This window comes from Salarias fasciatus, unplaced genomic scaffold (genome assembly GCF_902148845.1).
Source record: "Salarias fasciatus unplaced genomic scaffold, fSalaFa1.1, whole genome shotgun sequence".
Taxonomy (NCBI): Eukaryota; Metazoa; Chordata; class Actinopteri; order Blenniiformes; family Blenniidae; genus Salarias; species Salarias fasciatus.
The window spans coordinates 266,027-284,142 of NW_021941373.1; the positions used below are offsets into that span (position 1 = coordinate 266,027).

General features: G+C 44.0%; 1 protein-coding gene and 1 long non-coding RNA gene across 16 annotated transcripts in view; both read right to left on the reverse strand.

Moving 5' to 3' along the window:
• Positions 1-1,593: 1,593 nt before the first annotated feature.
• LOC115384912 (uncharacterized) lies at positions 1,594-6,472 on the reverse strand. Its single transcript, XR_003930990.1, has 3 exons — positions 6,420-6,472; positions 5,968-6,141; positions 1,594-5,194 (listed from the first exon to the last, which is right to left on the reverse strand). It is a non-coding gene; the product is annotated as an uncharacterized LOC115384912 (long non-coding RNA).
• A 499-nt stretch (positions 6,473-6,971) lies between these two features.
• Positions 6,972-18,116, reverse strand: part of LOC115384904 (uncharacterized) — a 30,350-nt gene continuing 19,205 nt past the window's right edge. For 7 of the 15 annotated variants that reach the window (XR_003930978.1, XR_003930980.1, XR_003930976.1 and 4 more), the window contains 4 exons: positions 14,417-14,470; positions 10,767-10,823; positions 8,649-8,757; positions 6,972-8,329 (listed from right to left, as the gene is read on the reverse strand). Coding sequence is in view for 9 of the 15 variants with exons in the window: in XM_030087085.1 (XP_029942945.1) it covers positions 8,085-8,329; positions 8,649-8,757; positions 10,767-10,823; positions 14,417-14,470 (465 nt within the window). In the remaining 6 variants the exon portion in view is untranslated. Of the gene's footprint in view, positions 8,330-8,648; positions 8,758-10,766; positions 10,824-12,577; positions 12,635-14,416; positions 14,471-18,116 lie in introns of all 15 variants that reach the window. The other 8 variants (XM_030087078.1, XM_030087083.1, XM_030087077.1 and 5 more) reach the window with 5 other exon arrangements.

Genomic DNA, 18,116 nt, shown 5'->3' on the forward strand with positions numbered 1-18,116 from the left:
ATTACTTCAATTAAAAAGTAATGTACCAGATTACTTTTAGTTACTTTTAGATTACTTCACCAGCAAACATAAAAGATAAAGACAAATACAGTGTGTTGTCCTCACAGTGTATTGACAACTCTACACAGTAACACTAAATGCTCTGAGTGTTCTGAACTCTGCTGAACTCTGTGTTCAGCCCCGATTAACACCAACAACATGACCTTTAACCTCTAAACCTACTGAGAATCTGACTTCCTTTCTTTCTGACTCAGGATCAGAACCATCAGTTCAGACTGTGTTCCTCTAGTAGTTCTACAGTCCAGCAGCACCAGGAGCCACATTGACAGTGTTCACACACATTTATATTCTATCCTCAGTCTGCTGTGTAGCTGTACTGCTGCAGTGAGGAGCAGGGTTTGTGTTCAGGTCGGCCATGCAAAGTAGTTTTTCAAGAGTTCAGAGTTGATTCATTCCTCAGTGACAGAAGGAAACATGCAGTCTCCAGTAAATCCTCCATCCAGGCTGAAGAGATTATTGCCTCCATCAGATTCTTCTGAGTTCCATCTGGTGAGGCTGTGGTTCTCAGCAGCAGGTTACTGACAGGTTAGCAGGCTAACAACACTTTAGCTTCACTGTGAGTTCAGGTGTGTTTCATACCTGTAGATGTGTCTTCAGGTTTGATGAGTTCCTGGATATTGAGAGCATTTTCACAGCTGGAGGCAGAATTTACATTGTACAGAGAAGTTCTGGGCCTCATCTGATTTAAATACAAAATGTCTCCGTTTCCAGCCAAAGAATGAGTTTCTCTCCCTGAGAGCAGCCATAACTCCAGCAGCAGGTGGTAAAATCCATGCCAAAGCGATTTGTTTCCTTCACGGTTCAACATATCAGTAGAGCGGGAGGCTGCTCCGAGACAGCGGTCGATGCAGCGTCTATCATTTATACATCTACGGCGTCTACTGTTTATAGATCTACAATATGGCAGTTTGTGCCGTAAAGTGCTGTAAGGTGCTGTAAAATGTCACAATGTCTGTATACGGCGCAGACGTCTGGTGTTGCAGCTATATTCCGTCTGATTTTCAAAAGTAATCCCGCTAAGTAATCCATGTTTTTATCAGAAGTAACTGTAACGAGATTACAAATTTTTTGTATCCTGATTACGTAATGCCATTACATGTAATCCGTTACTCCCCAACCCTGTAAATGAGGCAATCACACCTGCAGGCACGGACAATACAGAACAACATCAAGGAACGTCAGTGAGAGAGGATCTATACAAACCACTTTAGACACTTGTAGATTTCTCAGAAATTCTTTATGTCAACAACATAAGGATGTCCAGAGCTCTTTGTTTTGACATGGATTTTATCTCACAACCACCAATACCCCTTTCCCACTGCAACTGGCTGGTTGACCCGTGTCTGCGACCCGCTAACTATCGCCTTTTTAGACGCCTTTCCCACCACCAGCAGACCCGCGTCTCACCTCCTGCTGGCGAGCCGTGTTGCTGTGTTTTCCCACACTGATGCTGTCCCACGTTGATGACATCATCAGCGCGACGGAGCAAAGCCAAAGTAAACAATGCAGCGGAAAACAGTCACTGTTACCTGTAGACGAATCTCCTCTTCCCCACGGATCAGGGGAAGCTCTCTGGTCTCGCTATCTTGCCAATACAGGGTCATGTTGACGAAGGAAATCCCACGCTGTGTCCAGCAACAACAACTAGCGCGCTAATGTAGCCACGCTGCATCGACGTCATTGCACTGGGCTATTTATGATATTTAGTGGTGTGAGGTTTGCACGTTACCAATTCTGTTGTATGGATGCTCCAAACGCAATTTCATTGTTCTATGACAATGATAATAAATATTCTGAACCTGATCCACTTCCATCAATACTGACCTCCAGCAAGCAGCCACACTCCACAGTCCAGACTGTCCTGCTGAGAAAGGAACAGGTTCTCAGGAGTTTTCCTCCTGGACTCACTGAGCTGATTCACTTCAGTCAGAACCAGCAGAGCAGGTGGAGGAAACGGGATGTAGCTCAGTGGTAGAGCGCCTGCTTTGCTTGTAGGAGTTCCTAGGTTCAATCACCAGCATCTCCAAGTTCTATGTCTTACATCAATATCATCAACCTCATGAATAGAGGCTGAGTGTCTCTTGTACCCCTTTCCCACTGGCCAAAAAACCCGTGTGGAGTGTGGCTGCTTGCTGGAGGTCAGTATTGATGGAAGTGGATCCATCACTGGTCCAGGTCAGGTGTTTTCTGTTCATGGGGGTTTGATGGCTGATGGTCCATCTGACAGCCAGGTAGTGCAGCACTAAAACCATGCTGAAGGAGGCGCTGTGGCTCAGCTGCTCAGAGAGCCTGTCTCACCAGCAGGAGGTCCTGGCTTCAAACATCATCAGTCAGTTACTACATCTGGAAAGTGACAGCAGGGTTACTGTCTGCTAAATAACCAGGAGACTGAATTTCATCATGACATCTATTATGTTGAATTGTTTTGTCTTTTATCATGAAAACCACATTTTACCGTAAAAGAAAGCTCATGAGTGGAAGAATCATGATACCATATAGACTTTGGAGTACCAGGGGTCTGGACGTGGGGCGGGGGTTCAGAGGGTTTACTTTGTACATAAGAGCAGGTACCCAGGTGTGGCTGGAGAGCCTGGCTGGGCTCCAGGAGGAGGGGGTGTGTCTGATGGACAGTGAGTCCAGTCAGGGTGAATGTTGCTGACTGACCAATCAGTCACTCTAAAACACATCTGGCAGTCCAACCCAGTGATCCTGATCCACACACTGCAACATGTCCTACTTCTGCTGCAGGCTGTGGACTGATCCTTCATGGCTGCTGTCCAATGTGTGTCCAACACAGGGACACGGCCAGCCGTCCTGCTCCGATGCTCCGATGTGGCACTCCTTGGTGAAGAATGGAGGTTTGTGGAGCTCAGTGAAGCAGGAAGAGTTCTTCACTTCATTTTATTGCAGTAAAACAGAGAAGTGTGTCCAGAAAGAGCTCCATGGCTCCAGATGCTCCTTATCATAATCTGCTGGGATCTCCTGCTTTATCTGCTCTCTGGCTGACTGACACACAGCCCTCATCATTCAGTCTGACTGTGCTCATTGATCATTTGGGCTGAAATGGTTCTGATCACAGCCACTGAATCAAATCATTTCTGTCCTTCTAACAGTCAGAGAGAAGCCTGCAGCTCCCTCACAACACTCAGTCAGTGAGCAGTGAAGTGACTCCAGGTTCATCCTGCAGCGTCACATCGATCACTGAAGACCTGCCTGAGCTCTGATCAGTGAGCAGGAAGTGTGTGAAGGGTCCAGTGTGTCTCTGACTCGTCTCACTGACCAATGTCTTCAAATGTCCAAAAGAAATTATATCCAGCTTTTCACAGCCGAGAACAGAACCAGCAAGTAGCAGTAGACATAAATAGATATAGTGACAAGAGAGAATGGAGGAGAAACAGTTTAGAGCCGTTTAGCTAAACAAGAGTCTTTGTAGGAACACATTTTATACAGTCTGTTTCCTGAATTAACAGTGTGTGTCAACCAAGCTGACCATCTATCAAAATTCGACCAGCGACTCAGTCTGGCCAGGACAGTGGAGAGAACATCTGGCCGTCTGAAGGACAGATGGTGATCCCTCCTGAAAAGATGTGATGCATCCTGTGATGTCCCTGTTCAACCACATCGTCTCAGCATGTTGTCACTCCGCAGCCGGCATCAGCACCAGAATTTGCACAGTTATAATGATAATGCAGGCGACTGGTTTGATCAAACGCCACCTGGTCACATGATCTGGTCACATGACCAGACAGCCACTCGTAGCTACGCACTCGTAGCTAAGCTACTCGGTTCAAACAGAACATCAAACATGAAGCTCCAGGTACATTCTCCACCTCTAACCTGTCAGTCACCATAATCACAGTTTGTCCTCCAGTTCCCCGCCTGCTATGTGACGAGAAGCGGCGCACAAAAAAAAAAAAAAACTGTGCAAATTGTCGCGCTGCTGCCAGCATCGTGATTTTAAAAAAAATAAGAGGCTTTTGGCCGAGTTGGTAAGCAGCTTACAGTCAAGTCGGCATTAAGCCAACTCGGCCACTTGAGAGCCCCCCCCCCTCCGCGAGGCCGATTTGGCTAGATACCAACTTGGCTCGATGCCGACTTGACTTGATGCCGACTTGACTGTATCCTGGGGGCGGTGTCGAGTTGGCCAGGACTGACTTGGATTGGTGCCGACCTGACTGTAATCCATATAACCATGGCCTGAAGTGCAGTTGATATGACTGTTCCCTTTACTCATCATGACAAGTGTGGAAATAAAAGTTTAACCCCAACAACCCCCCTTTGATATGATTTTTTTCATGTCACTCTGAAAGAAGTATAAACGTTGGTTCAGGTTGTTCAGTTAGAGATGTCAACAAGAAGATGTTTGTCTGACCGCCTCAATCTGAAGTTTTCTCAAAAAGAAAACGACTTATGCAAAAATAGTTCAGTTCTTCAATTGCCAGTTTTCCTCCTGTGGCTCAGCATACTGAAGCTTTTGTTTTTTGAAAGTGGTTTAAAATCCAAGACGTCATTTTGAGATTTGTGCAGATGCATGTTGGTTCATGTTGTTCAGACATTATTTTTTCACATTCTGCAAGTTATTTATTAATAAATGTTTTCTAAATGTTTTTGAACCGTACTGAATTCATTTGATTTGATAGTCAGCTATTACATGCAGAGGCTCATAGAACTACTAGGTTACATCAGCATATATCATACTAATTCAGTTCGACATTATGGTGTTTCAGATCTTTGCTTGAACAAGTTATCTCTGACTGGACCTCTGTGAATTTTAGTTGCATACCCCTGCTTTAGAGTATGGAGGTTCTGACAGTCCATGCCACATCTCCCAGTTCGAACATGCCAGCTGGTTGGAGGCAACAGCGGATCAGGGTCTGCTGAGCAGCTGACGCTGTCAGAGCTGCTAGGATGAGGAAGCACCAGTCAGATCCATCGGTCTCTAGTCATTCTCCAGTGCAGGGTGGAGGGAACATCCAGAAAGAGGAGATCAATGAACATATCTCAGGTGAGCTGCAACCCAGATCCATACTCCTCCGCATTTTGCCCATCTTCTCTGGCATCTCCTATGTGCAGGATGCTATCAGATGATCTTCAGGACTCACAGCCTCCTCTCTACTCTCAGTTCTTCTCCCAGCTGCAGAGAGATGAGAGGTGGAGGTCAGAGTGTGTGAAGCAGTGAGGACTTCAGTCCTGTTCAGAGCAGCAGTCAGCAGCTCAGAGCTCATGAAGGACCACCACTGTCAGACCAACACAACGAGCCTGTGGCTCCTCTGATTGGCTGACTGTGTGTCCTCTGCTGTCCAATCCTGAAGCTGCTCAGCGTTCTCCTCTCACAGCCTCACTGAGAGTCAAACACTGGATCTTTGTGTCATGCCCGCTCCTCGGCCACTGGATGGAGCTGTATTTCTGTACTGACTTTCCCCCTCCTCTTCTGTCTGCAGGTAGGCATACTGTGGTGTGGGCGGTGTAATCAGCTCATGGGGTCACCTGTTTGGAGAGTGGCTAATCTGTTCCAGCTGCTCCTCTCCCTGTTTAAGCTGGCTGTTGTCCACTCTCGATGCTGGACCGTAGTACTCCCTCAGTCAATTCAGCTCATGTTTCTTCACATCTGCTATATATCCCATGCTCCGGACTCACCTTGTTTGTCCCCTTTTTTTCAGTCTTTACCACCTCCGTTCTCAACTCTCCTGCCTTCACTGTCATCTCGCTCTGCTCTGGAACTCAGTTCCCCTCAGACTTGGCCCTCAGATTGGACTCAAACTATCCATCTTTTCAAAAAACCTGTTAAACTCTCTACCTTCCGCACCTGAGCCTCCCTCTCACGCACCATGACACTTTGTTCTCACACTTTGTAATTAATACAAACCTGCTGGAAACAGCATGGCGTAACTCCGACCATCTACTGACCTCAGAGTCTGCAGGCTGAAGACTGGATTATCTTCAAAATCAACCAGCTGCTGCACATTTGGAGCCTGCAGTTGGTTGTAATCCAGGTGGAGCTCCCTCAGGTGGGAGGGGTTGGACTTCAGAGCTGAGGCTAAAGAAGAACAGCTGATCTCTGACAGGCTGCAGTTCCACAACCTGAATAAAGAGAGAAAGCAGCAGAATCAATGAGGAGGAGCCAATCAGATGTATTGATGGAGAAATGAGCAGCTCCACATTACTGAGTCCTGATCAATGAGCTGTTCTGTTGTTGTGGATCTTCATCACACACAACATTCACACTCCTCCTCATGTCCACACACAGCAGTCAGCTGCTGCTGAGCTCAGTCCACTCTCTCACTGCAGGATCAGAGTCTCAGATCACAGCTGCTGACAAACATTTCTCCTTCTACAACAGGAACAGACAGTCAACTGACCACAGTGTCTGCAGACCACAGAGTGGACTCTGCAGGAAACCACACAGCTGAGAAACTCCTGCATCCTGCAGAGGGTTCAAGCTCAGGTCCAGATGTTTCAGATGTTTCTGGAGGGAGGGGTTGGACTTCAGAGCTGAGGCCACAGAAGAACAGCTGATCTCTGACAAAGTGCATCTCATCAACCTGAATAAAGACAGAAAGAAGTGAGATTAGAGGACAGAGTTTGATGTTGAAGTGACTGAGAGCTGAAGAAGGTTCAGACTGGAAGAGTTTAGAAATGTAAAGTCCAAACAGCTGAAGCCTCCAGGAGGAGAAGAGCTCTCATCAACATGCTGCAGAGCTCAGTCCACTCTCTGTACAAACACACACACACACGCGCGCACACACACATACTGCCTTATGTCCTCTTTGGGGGCGCACATCAAAATACCCTACTTTTGGGAACACCACTTTCTGAATGGTTTAGAGAGATGCCGGTAAGTGTAATGTATCACCGGGAACACCCAGATGATGAAAATCACCTGGGATTTTAGTTTAAAACAACTTTTGTCCAACTTGAATTTTACCTTGAGATTGGGGACAAATAATTTTAATGTCCATTTTGAGGACTTCAACTGTACACAGATACACAAACTCATAAAAGTCACTTTTAGGTGCCTCAAATTCCTTTGGGGACAAAAGTCCATAAAAGTAATTCTAGCATGTATTTTTGTTATGTTTGAGTTATGAGAATATTCAACCATCAAATTCAGTCTCAACACTGCTCCTGAGTAGCTCTTGGCATCTACAGAAATGCACTAACTTTTTTCTTATTTAACTTTTTCAATAGAAACCAAAACAACTGAAGGACAATGGCTTAAGTAATGGCCAGTCCTTGCCATATTAGCAATTTTTATGTTGTAAGGACTATTAACAACAGTTGAGCCTCAGGTCATCTGATCGGAACCTTCTGAGAGTTCCCCATGCTTGTTTTAAAACCAGGGGTGAATACTCTTTTACATCCACTGTGCCGCGCCTCTGGAACGAGCTTCCTCCGGACCTGCTCCCTGGACTCAGTGGATGCTTTCAAGGAACTCTTAAAAACATATCTGTTTCAGAAGGCATTCTAGACCCCCGGTCAGCGCTGTCTCGGCAGTAACACATACTCTAATCTCCTTGTTTTTATGTACTGTGTAATGTCTTTGACCTCTTTGTGATTTTTACACTGTGAAGCACTTTGTGACGGATGATCTGTGAAAAGCGCCTTATAAATAAATTTTACTTACTGACTTACTTGAGATTCAATAAAATTCTACAGGAAACACTTTGTTCTAAATAAGATTTAGACTGAATATCTTAGCCACATTGGAACCAGAATCAAATTTGCATGAAAATAAACATCACCCAACAAACTAAGGTATGCTGTCAAAATGTGTTTTACTGAAACAATGTGTGAACATCAAAGCTCAGAACAACAATTTATGTGGTTCCAAACATATAGGTAGCGTGTAACAAGTCTATTTCTTCCAAAAGATAACGATGAGCTGATGAATTACTGAAAACTAACAAAAACTGGCTCTTATTTCTGTGGGTAGAAACATATAAGTAAGAGGTAAGAAGTCAATTTATTTCAAAAGAGAAAAGGATGATTTGATGAATGATCTGTAAAGTATCAAATACTGGCTCTTATTGTTTAGCACAAGCCTTTTTCTTCATAGCAGTGATTCGATTTCTGACATAATTTTTTACACCAGTCCAGTTGCAGTCTCTCAGTGTGTCGGGCTCTGCCCTGATACACTGCAGACAGTCCATCTTGCGTGGTACCTTGCAAGTATGTATGAAGTCCATCATGTGTCTTTCCACAGCACGTACCTCAGTGTCATCCCACTTACGTTTAGAGTTGTCTCTTCTAAGATGGATCTGTGAAATCTCTATAAAGAAAAGTGAAAAGGTGATGTCAAGTTACAGAACAGGCTGTTTCTGAGCCTGCTTTCCGATATGCACTTGAACAGCAGGGTAAATCCGCTCATTTCACGATAAGCAGACCACACTCAAACTCAACCGTTTCAGAAGGCATTTTCTAAAAAAAATGTGATGTGGCAAGACAGGGAGGAAATGATTATACTTAAATAACCAAATACAGCATCAAGAGTATGTTACAGTTAAATGGCAGTGATGATGCATTTCTCATGAGATATTAGCCATGGCGTACATCTAACCTTAATTATACTAACATACACACATCCATACCTTCAGGGTCAATCTCAATGTCGTCAAGGGCCTGGCCTTTACACTGTGAGAGGGTCCCCTTCTCCACTGTCAAAAGCACTTTGCCCAGTTTGGCAAGCTGTTGTGTTCCCTGTGGCAGGCAGTAATACAAAGCAAACATGATATTCTCTTCAAGTACAATAACAAAACTTTCCGTAATGTTAAACGAATTATTAAAGGAATACTCTGAAGATTTTGGACCCACGCCCTATCCCGATCATTGACAAAGTGAGATAAGCTCATAAATACCTTTTTTGTGTCCGTTTGTCCAGTGCCTGGCTAACAGCTGTTAGCATCGTAGTTAACTTAGCTCAACTACGGCAGGTGAAGAGGAGACAGAGCCGGACTGAGAAAGTGGACAAAATCCTCCTTCCAGTGGTCCAGGGGACGGCGTATTAGCACGTGAAGTAAATCCGAATGGTTATAAAGCATTTTAAAAGATGTGCTTTTTTTTCAATTAGTTAAAATAATGTTTTGATCCACACAGACCTGCACATGCGCAGTGCTCTGCGGAAGGATATACCGGAGCACAGCAGTGGCAGCATAGACTCAGCCGCTGTGCGCCTGGTATATCCTTCCACAGCGCACTATGCTTGTGCAGATCTGTGTGTATCAAAACGCTATTTTAAGGGATTGAAAAGAAAACACGTCTTTTAAGAAGTTTTATAACCATTCGGATTTACTTCACGTGCTAATACGCCATCCCCTGGACCACCGGAAGGAGGATTTTGTCCACTTTCTCAGTCTGGCTCTGTCTCTTCTTCACCTGCCGTAGTTGAGCTAAGCTAACTACGATACTAACAGCTGTTAGCCAGGCACTGGACGAACGGACACAAAAAAGGTATTTATGAGCTTATCTAACTCTGTAAATGATCGGGATAGGGCGTGGGTCCAAAATCTTCGGAGTATTCCTTTAAAAGTCTAAATTTTGATAATGCCCTACTCTAATGTGTAAAAGTCAGCAAGTCATAAAAGAAGGCACAGTATCCAGTCTCTTTTATTCTGTATTTCTATAGCTGATGTAGCTATAAACACACATTGCATGAAGTGAGGAAGCTGCATTGCATTTACAGCCTTGATTTTCAAAACCATGCATCTGCCAAAACACTTTGGTGGACACGTTATAATCTGCACATTCACTACGCTGTGAAATATTAATGCAAAATTACCAGATTGAGTTGTTTATGCGAAGATTGCTAAGACGGAACTACTTACTAAATACGGCATCTGGACACAGTGATTTCAAAAGAAAAAGTAGTTCCCAGTATTTGCTTCAGTGTCGTAACGCTCCAATATCATTTGTGGGTGTTCCACAGCGTAGTGAATGTGCAGATTATAACGTGTCCACTAAAGTGTTTTGGGGTTGTTGGATTTTGTATTTGATGAGTTTGACGAGGGGAAGCAAAAATACCATTCACTTCCATTGTGTCCTTCCTGAAAACCCTCCCCGACTCACCTCTGAATAAACAATAGCTCGCCCTCACAAAAAAAGTAAGTATGCTGTTCAAAATGATGAAGGAATTGCGCTAAATGGGCCAATTTGCCAAAATGTTGAAGTATCCCTTTAACGTTTGAACTTAGGTGTGTGAGGATGAAGGCGGCTTCATTTTTGTCAAGTCTGGGAACATTTTACCTGCTCAGTGTTAACAGATGTTGAACCAAGTTAAATTTAGTTTCGTTGGTCAGTCTAACCATACTTTTGGGGTCGTTCAGAATACACACACACTTGCTACCCAAACCTAATTGGGGAAGGCTGTTAGATGAAACCTTTAGACACCAGTTTGAGAATCAAGCTATACTTTTGGGGTCATTCAAAACACACACACACTTGCTACTTGAACCTAATTGGGGACGTCCCGTTAGATGAAACCTTTACACACCAGTTTGTCACTCCAACCAAACTTGTAGTGTGGTAACTAACAGACAGAGTGATCACAATAGCAGACATGAGAAGTACTTATACACACAGCCTACTTGGACTGAATTAAGACTGTGCTGGGAGGTCATTTATACTCACTGACCCACTATATACATAACACAGACAACCAATACTGTCCAATCTCTAAGAGATTAAGTCATGTATTATAATCTGGCTCCTACCTGAGATTTGTCACTCTCATCCACAGTCTGCTCGCTGACTTCAGGTGATGACATCTGCTGGAAACAGAAACAAGACACAATTTAAGAAACCAAAAACACTTAACGCTTGTACTTAGGTGTGTGAGGATGGAGGCGGCTCCATTTATGTCAAGCCTGGGAACATTTTACCTGCTCAGTGTTAACAGATGTTGAACCAAGTTAAACTTAGTTTCGTTGGTCAGTCTAACCATACTTTTGGGGTCATTAAGAACACACACACACTTGCTACCCAAAGCTAATTGGGGACGGCTGTTAGATGAAACCTTTAGACACCAGTTTGAGAGTCGAGCTATACTTTTGGGGTCGTTCATAGCACACACACACACTTGCTACTTGAACCTAATTGGGGACGTCCCGTTAGATGAAACCTTAACACACCAGTTTGTCAGTCCAACCAAACTTGTAGTGTGGTAACTAACAGACAGAGTGATCACAACAGCAGACATGAGAAGTACTTGTAGACATAGCCGACTTGGACTGATTTAAGACTGTGCTGGGAGGTCATTTATACTCACTGACCCACTATATACATAACACAGACAACCAATATTGTCCAATCTCTAAGAGATTAAAGGATAAGTTTGGTTTAAACAGTTTTCACGTTGTTGATGGAATGAAGTACAACAATATACTCACTCAGAAGTCTTTTCTGATCCCAACAGTGCTTTGGGAGAAAGTTAGATCCAAAATCGAGCGGCGCACATCCCTATACTGTTAGCAGGTAGAGCATGTGTAGCGCCGCTCACTAAACAACTTCAATAATCCAAAAACTCATTAGTTTCACCAATATTTCATCATGGTCCGCTCACGCCACTCCTCCATGACAGCCTGGTGTTGCCAGATATGTCATATATGCAGATATATGTTCGATTTGAATGTACTACTTGGCGTCCATGTGTATCTAGACACCTACATCTAGATATCTATGTCTATATGTCTTGGCGGTAGTGTGAGGAGAGCTACGGAAGCCGCAGTGTTGTTGTATGTGTGTTTTTTCGACTGCCAGTGCTAATGCTGCTTTTGCTTAAGAGAAAATCATTCAAAGTTCTCGTCCACAACAACTTCATCCGACAGATATTCATCCATTTTACACTACACTGGAAAAAAAGCACCGCGTGCAGCCTCAGGTTGCCCCGGAAACAATGAGTCGTACTACACATGCGTGCGGTGCCGTAAACAAAGCTTTCAGTTCAGAGGTCAACAAAACAACAAAAACATTAATCTTTGTAATATGCTTGAAAGAAGTCCAGAGTTGTTTGGCTTCGTGAGGATGTATATTCCAAGAGCACGGATCAGAAACATGCGTTCGGATCGGCAGTCGAAAAAACACACACAAAACAAAACTGGGGCTTCCGTAGCTCTTGTCACACTACCGCCTAGACATATACACATAGATATCTAGCTGTAGGTGTATAGATACATGTGGACACCTAGTAGTACATTCAAATCAAACATATCTGCATATATGACATATCTCGCGACACCGGGCTGTCATGGAGAAGAGGCTGAGTGGACCATGATGAAATATTGGTGAAACTAACAAGTTTTTGGATGATTAAAGCCATTTTGCTAGCGGCACAATACATGCCCCATCTGCTAACAGTATAGGGATGTGCACTGCTCGATTTTGGATCTAACTTTCTCCCAAAGCACTGCTCGGATCAGAAAAGCCTTCTGGGTGAGAATATTGTTGTACTTCATTCCATGAACAACATGCAAACTGTTCAAACCGAACCTATCCTTTAAGTCATGTATTATAATCTGGCTCCTACCTGAGATCTGTCACTCTCATCCACAGTCTGCTCACTGATTTCAGGTGATGACATCTGCTAGAAACAGAAACAAGACACAATTTAAGAAACCAACAACACTTAACGTTTGTACTTAGGTGTGTGAGGATGGAGGTGGCTCCGTTTATGCCAAGCCTGGGAACATTTTACCTGCTCAGTGTTAACAGATGTTGAACCAAGTTAAATTTAGTTTCGCTGGTCAGTCTAACCATACTTTTGGGGTCATTAAGAACACACACACACTTGCTACCCAAAGCCAATTGGGGACGGCTGTTAGATGAAACCTTTAGACACCAGTTTGAGAGTTGAGCTATACTTTTGGGGTCGTTCAAAGCACACACACACACTTGCTACTTGAACCTAATTGGGGACGTCCCGTTAGATGAAACCTTAACACACCAGTTTGTCAGTCCAACCAAACTTGTAGTGTGGTAACTAACAGACAGAGTGATCACAACAGCAGACATGAGAAGTAGGGGTGTAACGGTACACAAAAGCCACGGTACGGTACGTACCTCGGTGTAAGGGTCACGGTTCGGTACGTTTTTCGGTACAGTGGGGAAAAAGTAAAGAAAGCTCACAAATGTACCAGAACATTTTTCCCAAGCTTTCCCATGCAACACATTATTGGCCCAGTTTACATGGTGTTTTTTCAATCCGATTGTAAACAATAGTATTAAACGCGAGTGTATTCATGTACAGCATACAAAGCATCCACGATGAATCCTCGTTTACAAGGACCCTGTGACATGCGCACAAAGTCTCACGAGGAACTTGCAGGTCTTCCTCTCTGCAGCAGCAGTCCTCAGCGCCAAGCAGAGAGTCTTTATCTGCCGATATCTGCTCAAATAATGTCCCAAAATCTCCATGATATGCTGCTGAAGGAGCGGCTGCTCCCCTGACCGCAGCACCGCCGTGCGGAGCAACACGTCTCGGTGTGAGCTCTGCGCTGCATGCCGATGTTTCGAATTAACTGGTGCCCGTGTTAACTTGTGACCAATAATGACTGAAACATCTAGTCGTTCTGGCGAACGTCGGTTATCGACAGTTACAGTGAGTGTATACGTTTAAAGTCTTTTGTGAGTCTTACTTTAACAACTGCTGTAATCAGCATGTGTTTACACAGACCTCCGCCGTCATTCGTTAACACGGGAACCAGTTAATCCATAACACCAGCCGGCGATCGCTCCTATTCTGCTATGGAGCTCTTTATACAACTCGCTGTTGCGCGATTTGGTTCCATCTCGCCTCTCCAATGTTTTTTTATGTCGGGGTTTTGTATTAAAAAAGTGTTTTTCCACCACCTCTCTGCTGGTTTTTTGACTGTACTGCTTCCCGTTTACTGGCACGTCACATGTCACTCCGTATGAGGGAACGCACGCGGAACAAATACTCTCCCGTTTAATCCGCTCCGCCACACGCTGCAGCTCTCATTCCGCTTGTACTTTCTTCTTTGTTTGTTCATGTTTGGACCTGCTTGTTCTACTTCTTCTTCTTCTGTGATAATGGTGGTTGCCGGCAGCTTTTAGGCTCATTACCGCCATCTAAGGTTGGAATTTTTTTTTTTTTTTTTACTCACTGGTGTATTCGTCGTGTGATTGTGTGTGCCGAACCGTGACCCCCGTACCGTGACGGTACGGGACGAATACAAATACCGTTACACTCCTAATGAGAAGTACTTATACACACAGCCTACTTGGACTGATTTTAGACTGTGCTGGGACGTCAATTCATACTCACTGAACCACTATATACAACACAGACAACCAATACTGTCCAATCTCTGAGAGATTAAGTCATGTATTATAATCTGGCTCCTACCTGAGATCTGTCACTCTCATCCACAGTCTGCTCGCTGACTTCAGGTGATGACATCTGCTGGAAACAGAAACAAGACACAGTTTAAAAAACCAACAAGACTTAAAGGGAACATATTGTGCTATTTGTCAGTCACGTCATATTGGTCTTAGAAGCCCAAAAACATAGTATTTAATTTTGTTCGCCCCAAATTCATCCTTTGTTCGGAGTTTGAGCAGTCTAAAAAGTCGCTCTGACGAGCCCTCCTCAGAACAGGCTCTTTCTCAGCCTGCTTCCCGGTATGCACTTGAACGCATCTGTCCACCCCCACTCTCACACACATGCATGGTGGGGGCACAGTCAGGAGGAGGAGTTAAATCTCCTTATTTAATGCCCGAGTTTGAGTTTGGTCCGTTTATCCTGAAATAAGTAAATGAATGTTTTCATTTATAGATCCTCTTCAAAATCTGATGATGTGCAGTCCTGGAACACAATTTTTAATTTAATGTTTTGAACAATGTGTTTTCATTACAATACACTAAACACATTATCTTATATCAAAGTTTAAACTTTAACTGATTGAAAATCTCAGTGCAAATCTGTGTCAATGCAATCAGCAAAATCTACTCACTCTTCAATGAGTCATCCCCTTCTTCAAAGACTATCATTAGTTTTTATCATAAATTGTAAAGGCATTCACAAAAAAAAGTTCACCAAGACCTGGACTAATCTGTGTAGCGCACCCCTCAACTCACCTGCCCCCAAAACTAATTAGCAGAGGTGGGACCAAGTCACTGATTTGCAAGTCACAAGTCAGTCTCAAGTCTTTTCAATCAAGTCCCGAGTCAAGTCTCAAGTCGAGACTAATAAGTCTCAAGTCAAGTCACAAGTCTTATACTTTCAGTTTCGAGTCTTCTCAAGTGATTTAAACAACAAAGCAATGACGCATCGAATGTAGACAGTTTATATATACTTTTAAAATCTATAATCATTAAAACAAACTCATTGTGTGTATGTGTTTGAGAGAGTGAAAGTGTGTGTATGTGTTTGAGACAGTGAAAGTGTGTGTATGTGTTTGAGAGAGTGAAACAGTACATGAACAGGGTTGTGTATTTTCTGTTATTTAAGGTAAATATGAAGTTTAATGAAACTTCTCAACCATGGGCGGTTTTTGCTGTGGGGCATGTGAGCAACTGCTCAGAACATTCAATGAATCAGGTGCAGGATGGGACTTGGGGGAGCTCCAGCTGTATAGACAGGTTCACTATATGTTGTCCTACAGCAGGGGTGTCCAACCTTTTTTGGGCCAAGAGCTACTTTTCAAGTAGTACCAGAAGGTAACGCGATACTTGTTCTAAAATAAGTGATTCCAAAATAAAATCTGTATCGTGTTTTTTCCGTAATATTCTATTTTCTTTACTTCCTCTGGTAGAAAACAGAACAAACAACGTGATGTAGTGATTATATGCATTAGAAGAATGAACAGTTTTGTACTTTGTCACTGCAGGAAAGTCAAACGGCTCCAAAATTAAATGAAACAGCTCTATGAACGGAGGGGCTCTGTGTTCTCAAATTGGGCAGGTTTTGCCAAGTCAAGCTTCTTTTTTGAACATGTTGGACGGGTTGATGAAATGATTGTGTTTATGACGTGTTCTTTTATTACACAAGTACAGTTTTAATATGCATTTCTTAACCGAGATGGCCGTTTGGGCTGCTTTCTATTGAGTTAAACGGGTTTCATATTGTTTACAGGGGAGAGCGACAGATCTGTCAACCTCCTCCAGCGGACTGCAGAGACACTGCAGGCGGTGATGCGGTGATTCCGTTCCGTAGGTGGAACGCAGCCGTTTCGCAGCCGGACCCCATCCAGTGTGCATCAGGCATGATTGTCATTCATGGAGAGTGCTGCATGCGCACACACGCACTCGCTCGCTAACGTGTGCACACACTTGTTGCTTTCTTCTTTTTTTAACCGCACAAACTTTTTTTTTTTCCCCCTGCACCTCGCGGTCTACCTGGGGACACTCGATCGCGATCTACTGGTTGGGCACCCCTGTCCTACAGTATACAGTGCCCACGGGGGGGGGGGGGGGGGGGGGGGGGGGGGGGGGGGGGGGGGGGGACTGCACTGCTGCATAGAGCACAATCCGTGTCAGTGGCCACGGTTACATGGAAGTCAGAATTATTTAATTCCAAATTACATTTATAGCTTGGCATTTACATGGGAAAGACAAAGGATTAAATCCACTTTAATGCCGAGGGTTTGAAGCGATCTGCCTGGACAGTGGGCAGATGTGACATACCCCCAATCTACCCATCTCAAACAACAAGTTTTGTTTATGATCATCAACGTTGTTTGTTGTGTGCGTTTGACAGCCTCCTCCAGTTGCCTTATATCGCTGTTAAATCGTGGGTGCTCGTTGGTGATTCTAATCTGGCTTGTATTTCGCTAATAAAGATAAGTGTCACTATGTGTTCTTTTTTTCTGCATCAAAATTACTAAATCGCTCAACAGAGTCATTTGATCCCAAGCAGTGCTTTGCCACGGTTTGAAAATTGACTAAAGGCTGGTCCATGCTTCACATGTACGCGTTTCCGCGTCCGCTTTGGAAGGTCCGCGCACCACTGATGTGGACGCGCTTTCTCCCATGCTACATTTTGAGCTCAGCTGTGCGCGTCTCATGCAGGCGTGGTGATCCACGCAGCCTCGACAAGCTTTTCCGGCTCTACAGACTGTTTATCTGCTCCTTTATTACGGATTATTTAGAGAAAATTAAGCACATACATTGCCAGTACATTATCTTTAAATATTAAGTTTATTTAGCCTTTTTTTTTTCTGTTTCTGAATCGCGGGGGCGGCGCCGGAGCGATTACTTACTTTTTTCACTTCTGTCTGCGGACCTTCTCCTCCCTCCAGACAGTCTCTCTCTCTTTCCACGAGTTTTTCACTCTTTCGGTGTCTTTAAGTGGAGCCATCAGGCTGGAGCTCCGTCTACTTTCACTTTTACCGTCATGTTTTGTTTGCTATGGCGCTCTGGCACAGGCGCACACTTCCGTGACCTGCGCGCAATGCGCAACGCGGTCTCAAATTCTGGCTGCTGCGCGGACGTCCGCGGATCGGTCCGCACGGACCCTAGCGGACAGGAATTCATGACGATTTTTACGTCACGCGGACCAACGCACACCCACGCGGACATGTGAAGCATGGACGGGCCTTAAAGGGCTATCACAGTGTCAAAATCAGCTTACTTCACCTGCCACAAACTGATTCATGCCTCTAGTATTATACATAGAGGGATATTTTGCCCCAAATAAGTTAATATAACACAGCAGAGTCAGATTTTACCACATTTGAACACAACCAGTACTTTTTACTACTGGGAACATGACTAAAGGGCCATCACAGTGTAAAAATCTGCTTTTTTGCTTACCAAAAAATTATTCATGTCTCTAGTATTGTATGTAGATGGCTATTTTGCTAATTACATGTATTGATGGCATGATACCAAGTCATTTTTTGCAAAGAATATGCAGGTCTGTGAAGTAAAGGGGGATGAAACACCAACAAGCCGTATTTGGACAGCGAGATAAGGCAACTGTACAGACAGGAGGTTATTCAAACACACACACAAAAACATCATTCAATGATCATAACAAAACTGGTTGTTTGAGACTGATGAAGACTTTCACAGAGTCACAGAAGCTGCACTTTTCAGCTGTGTGC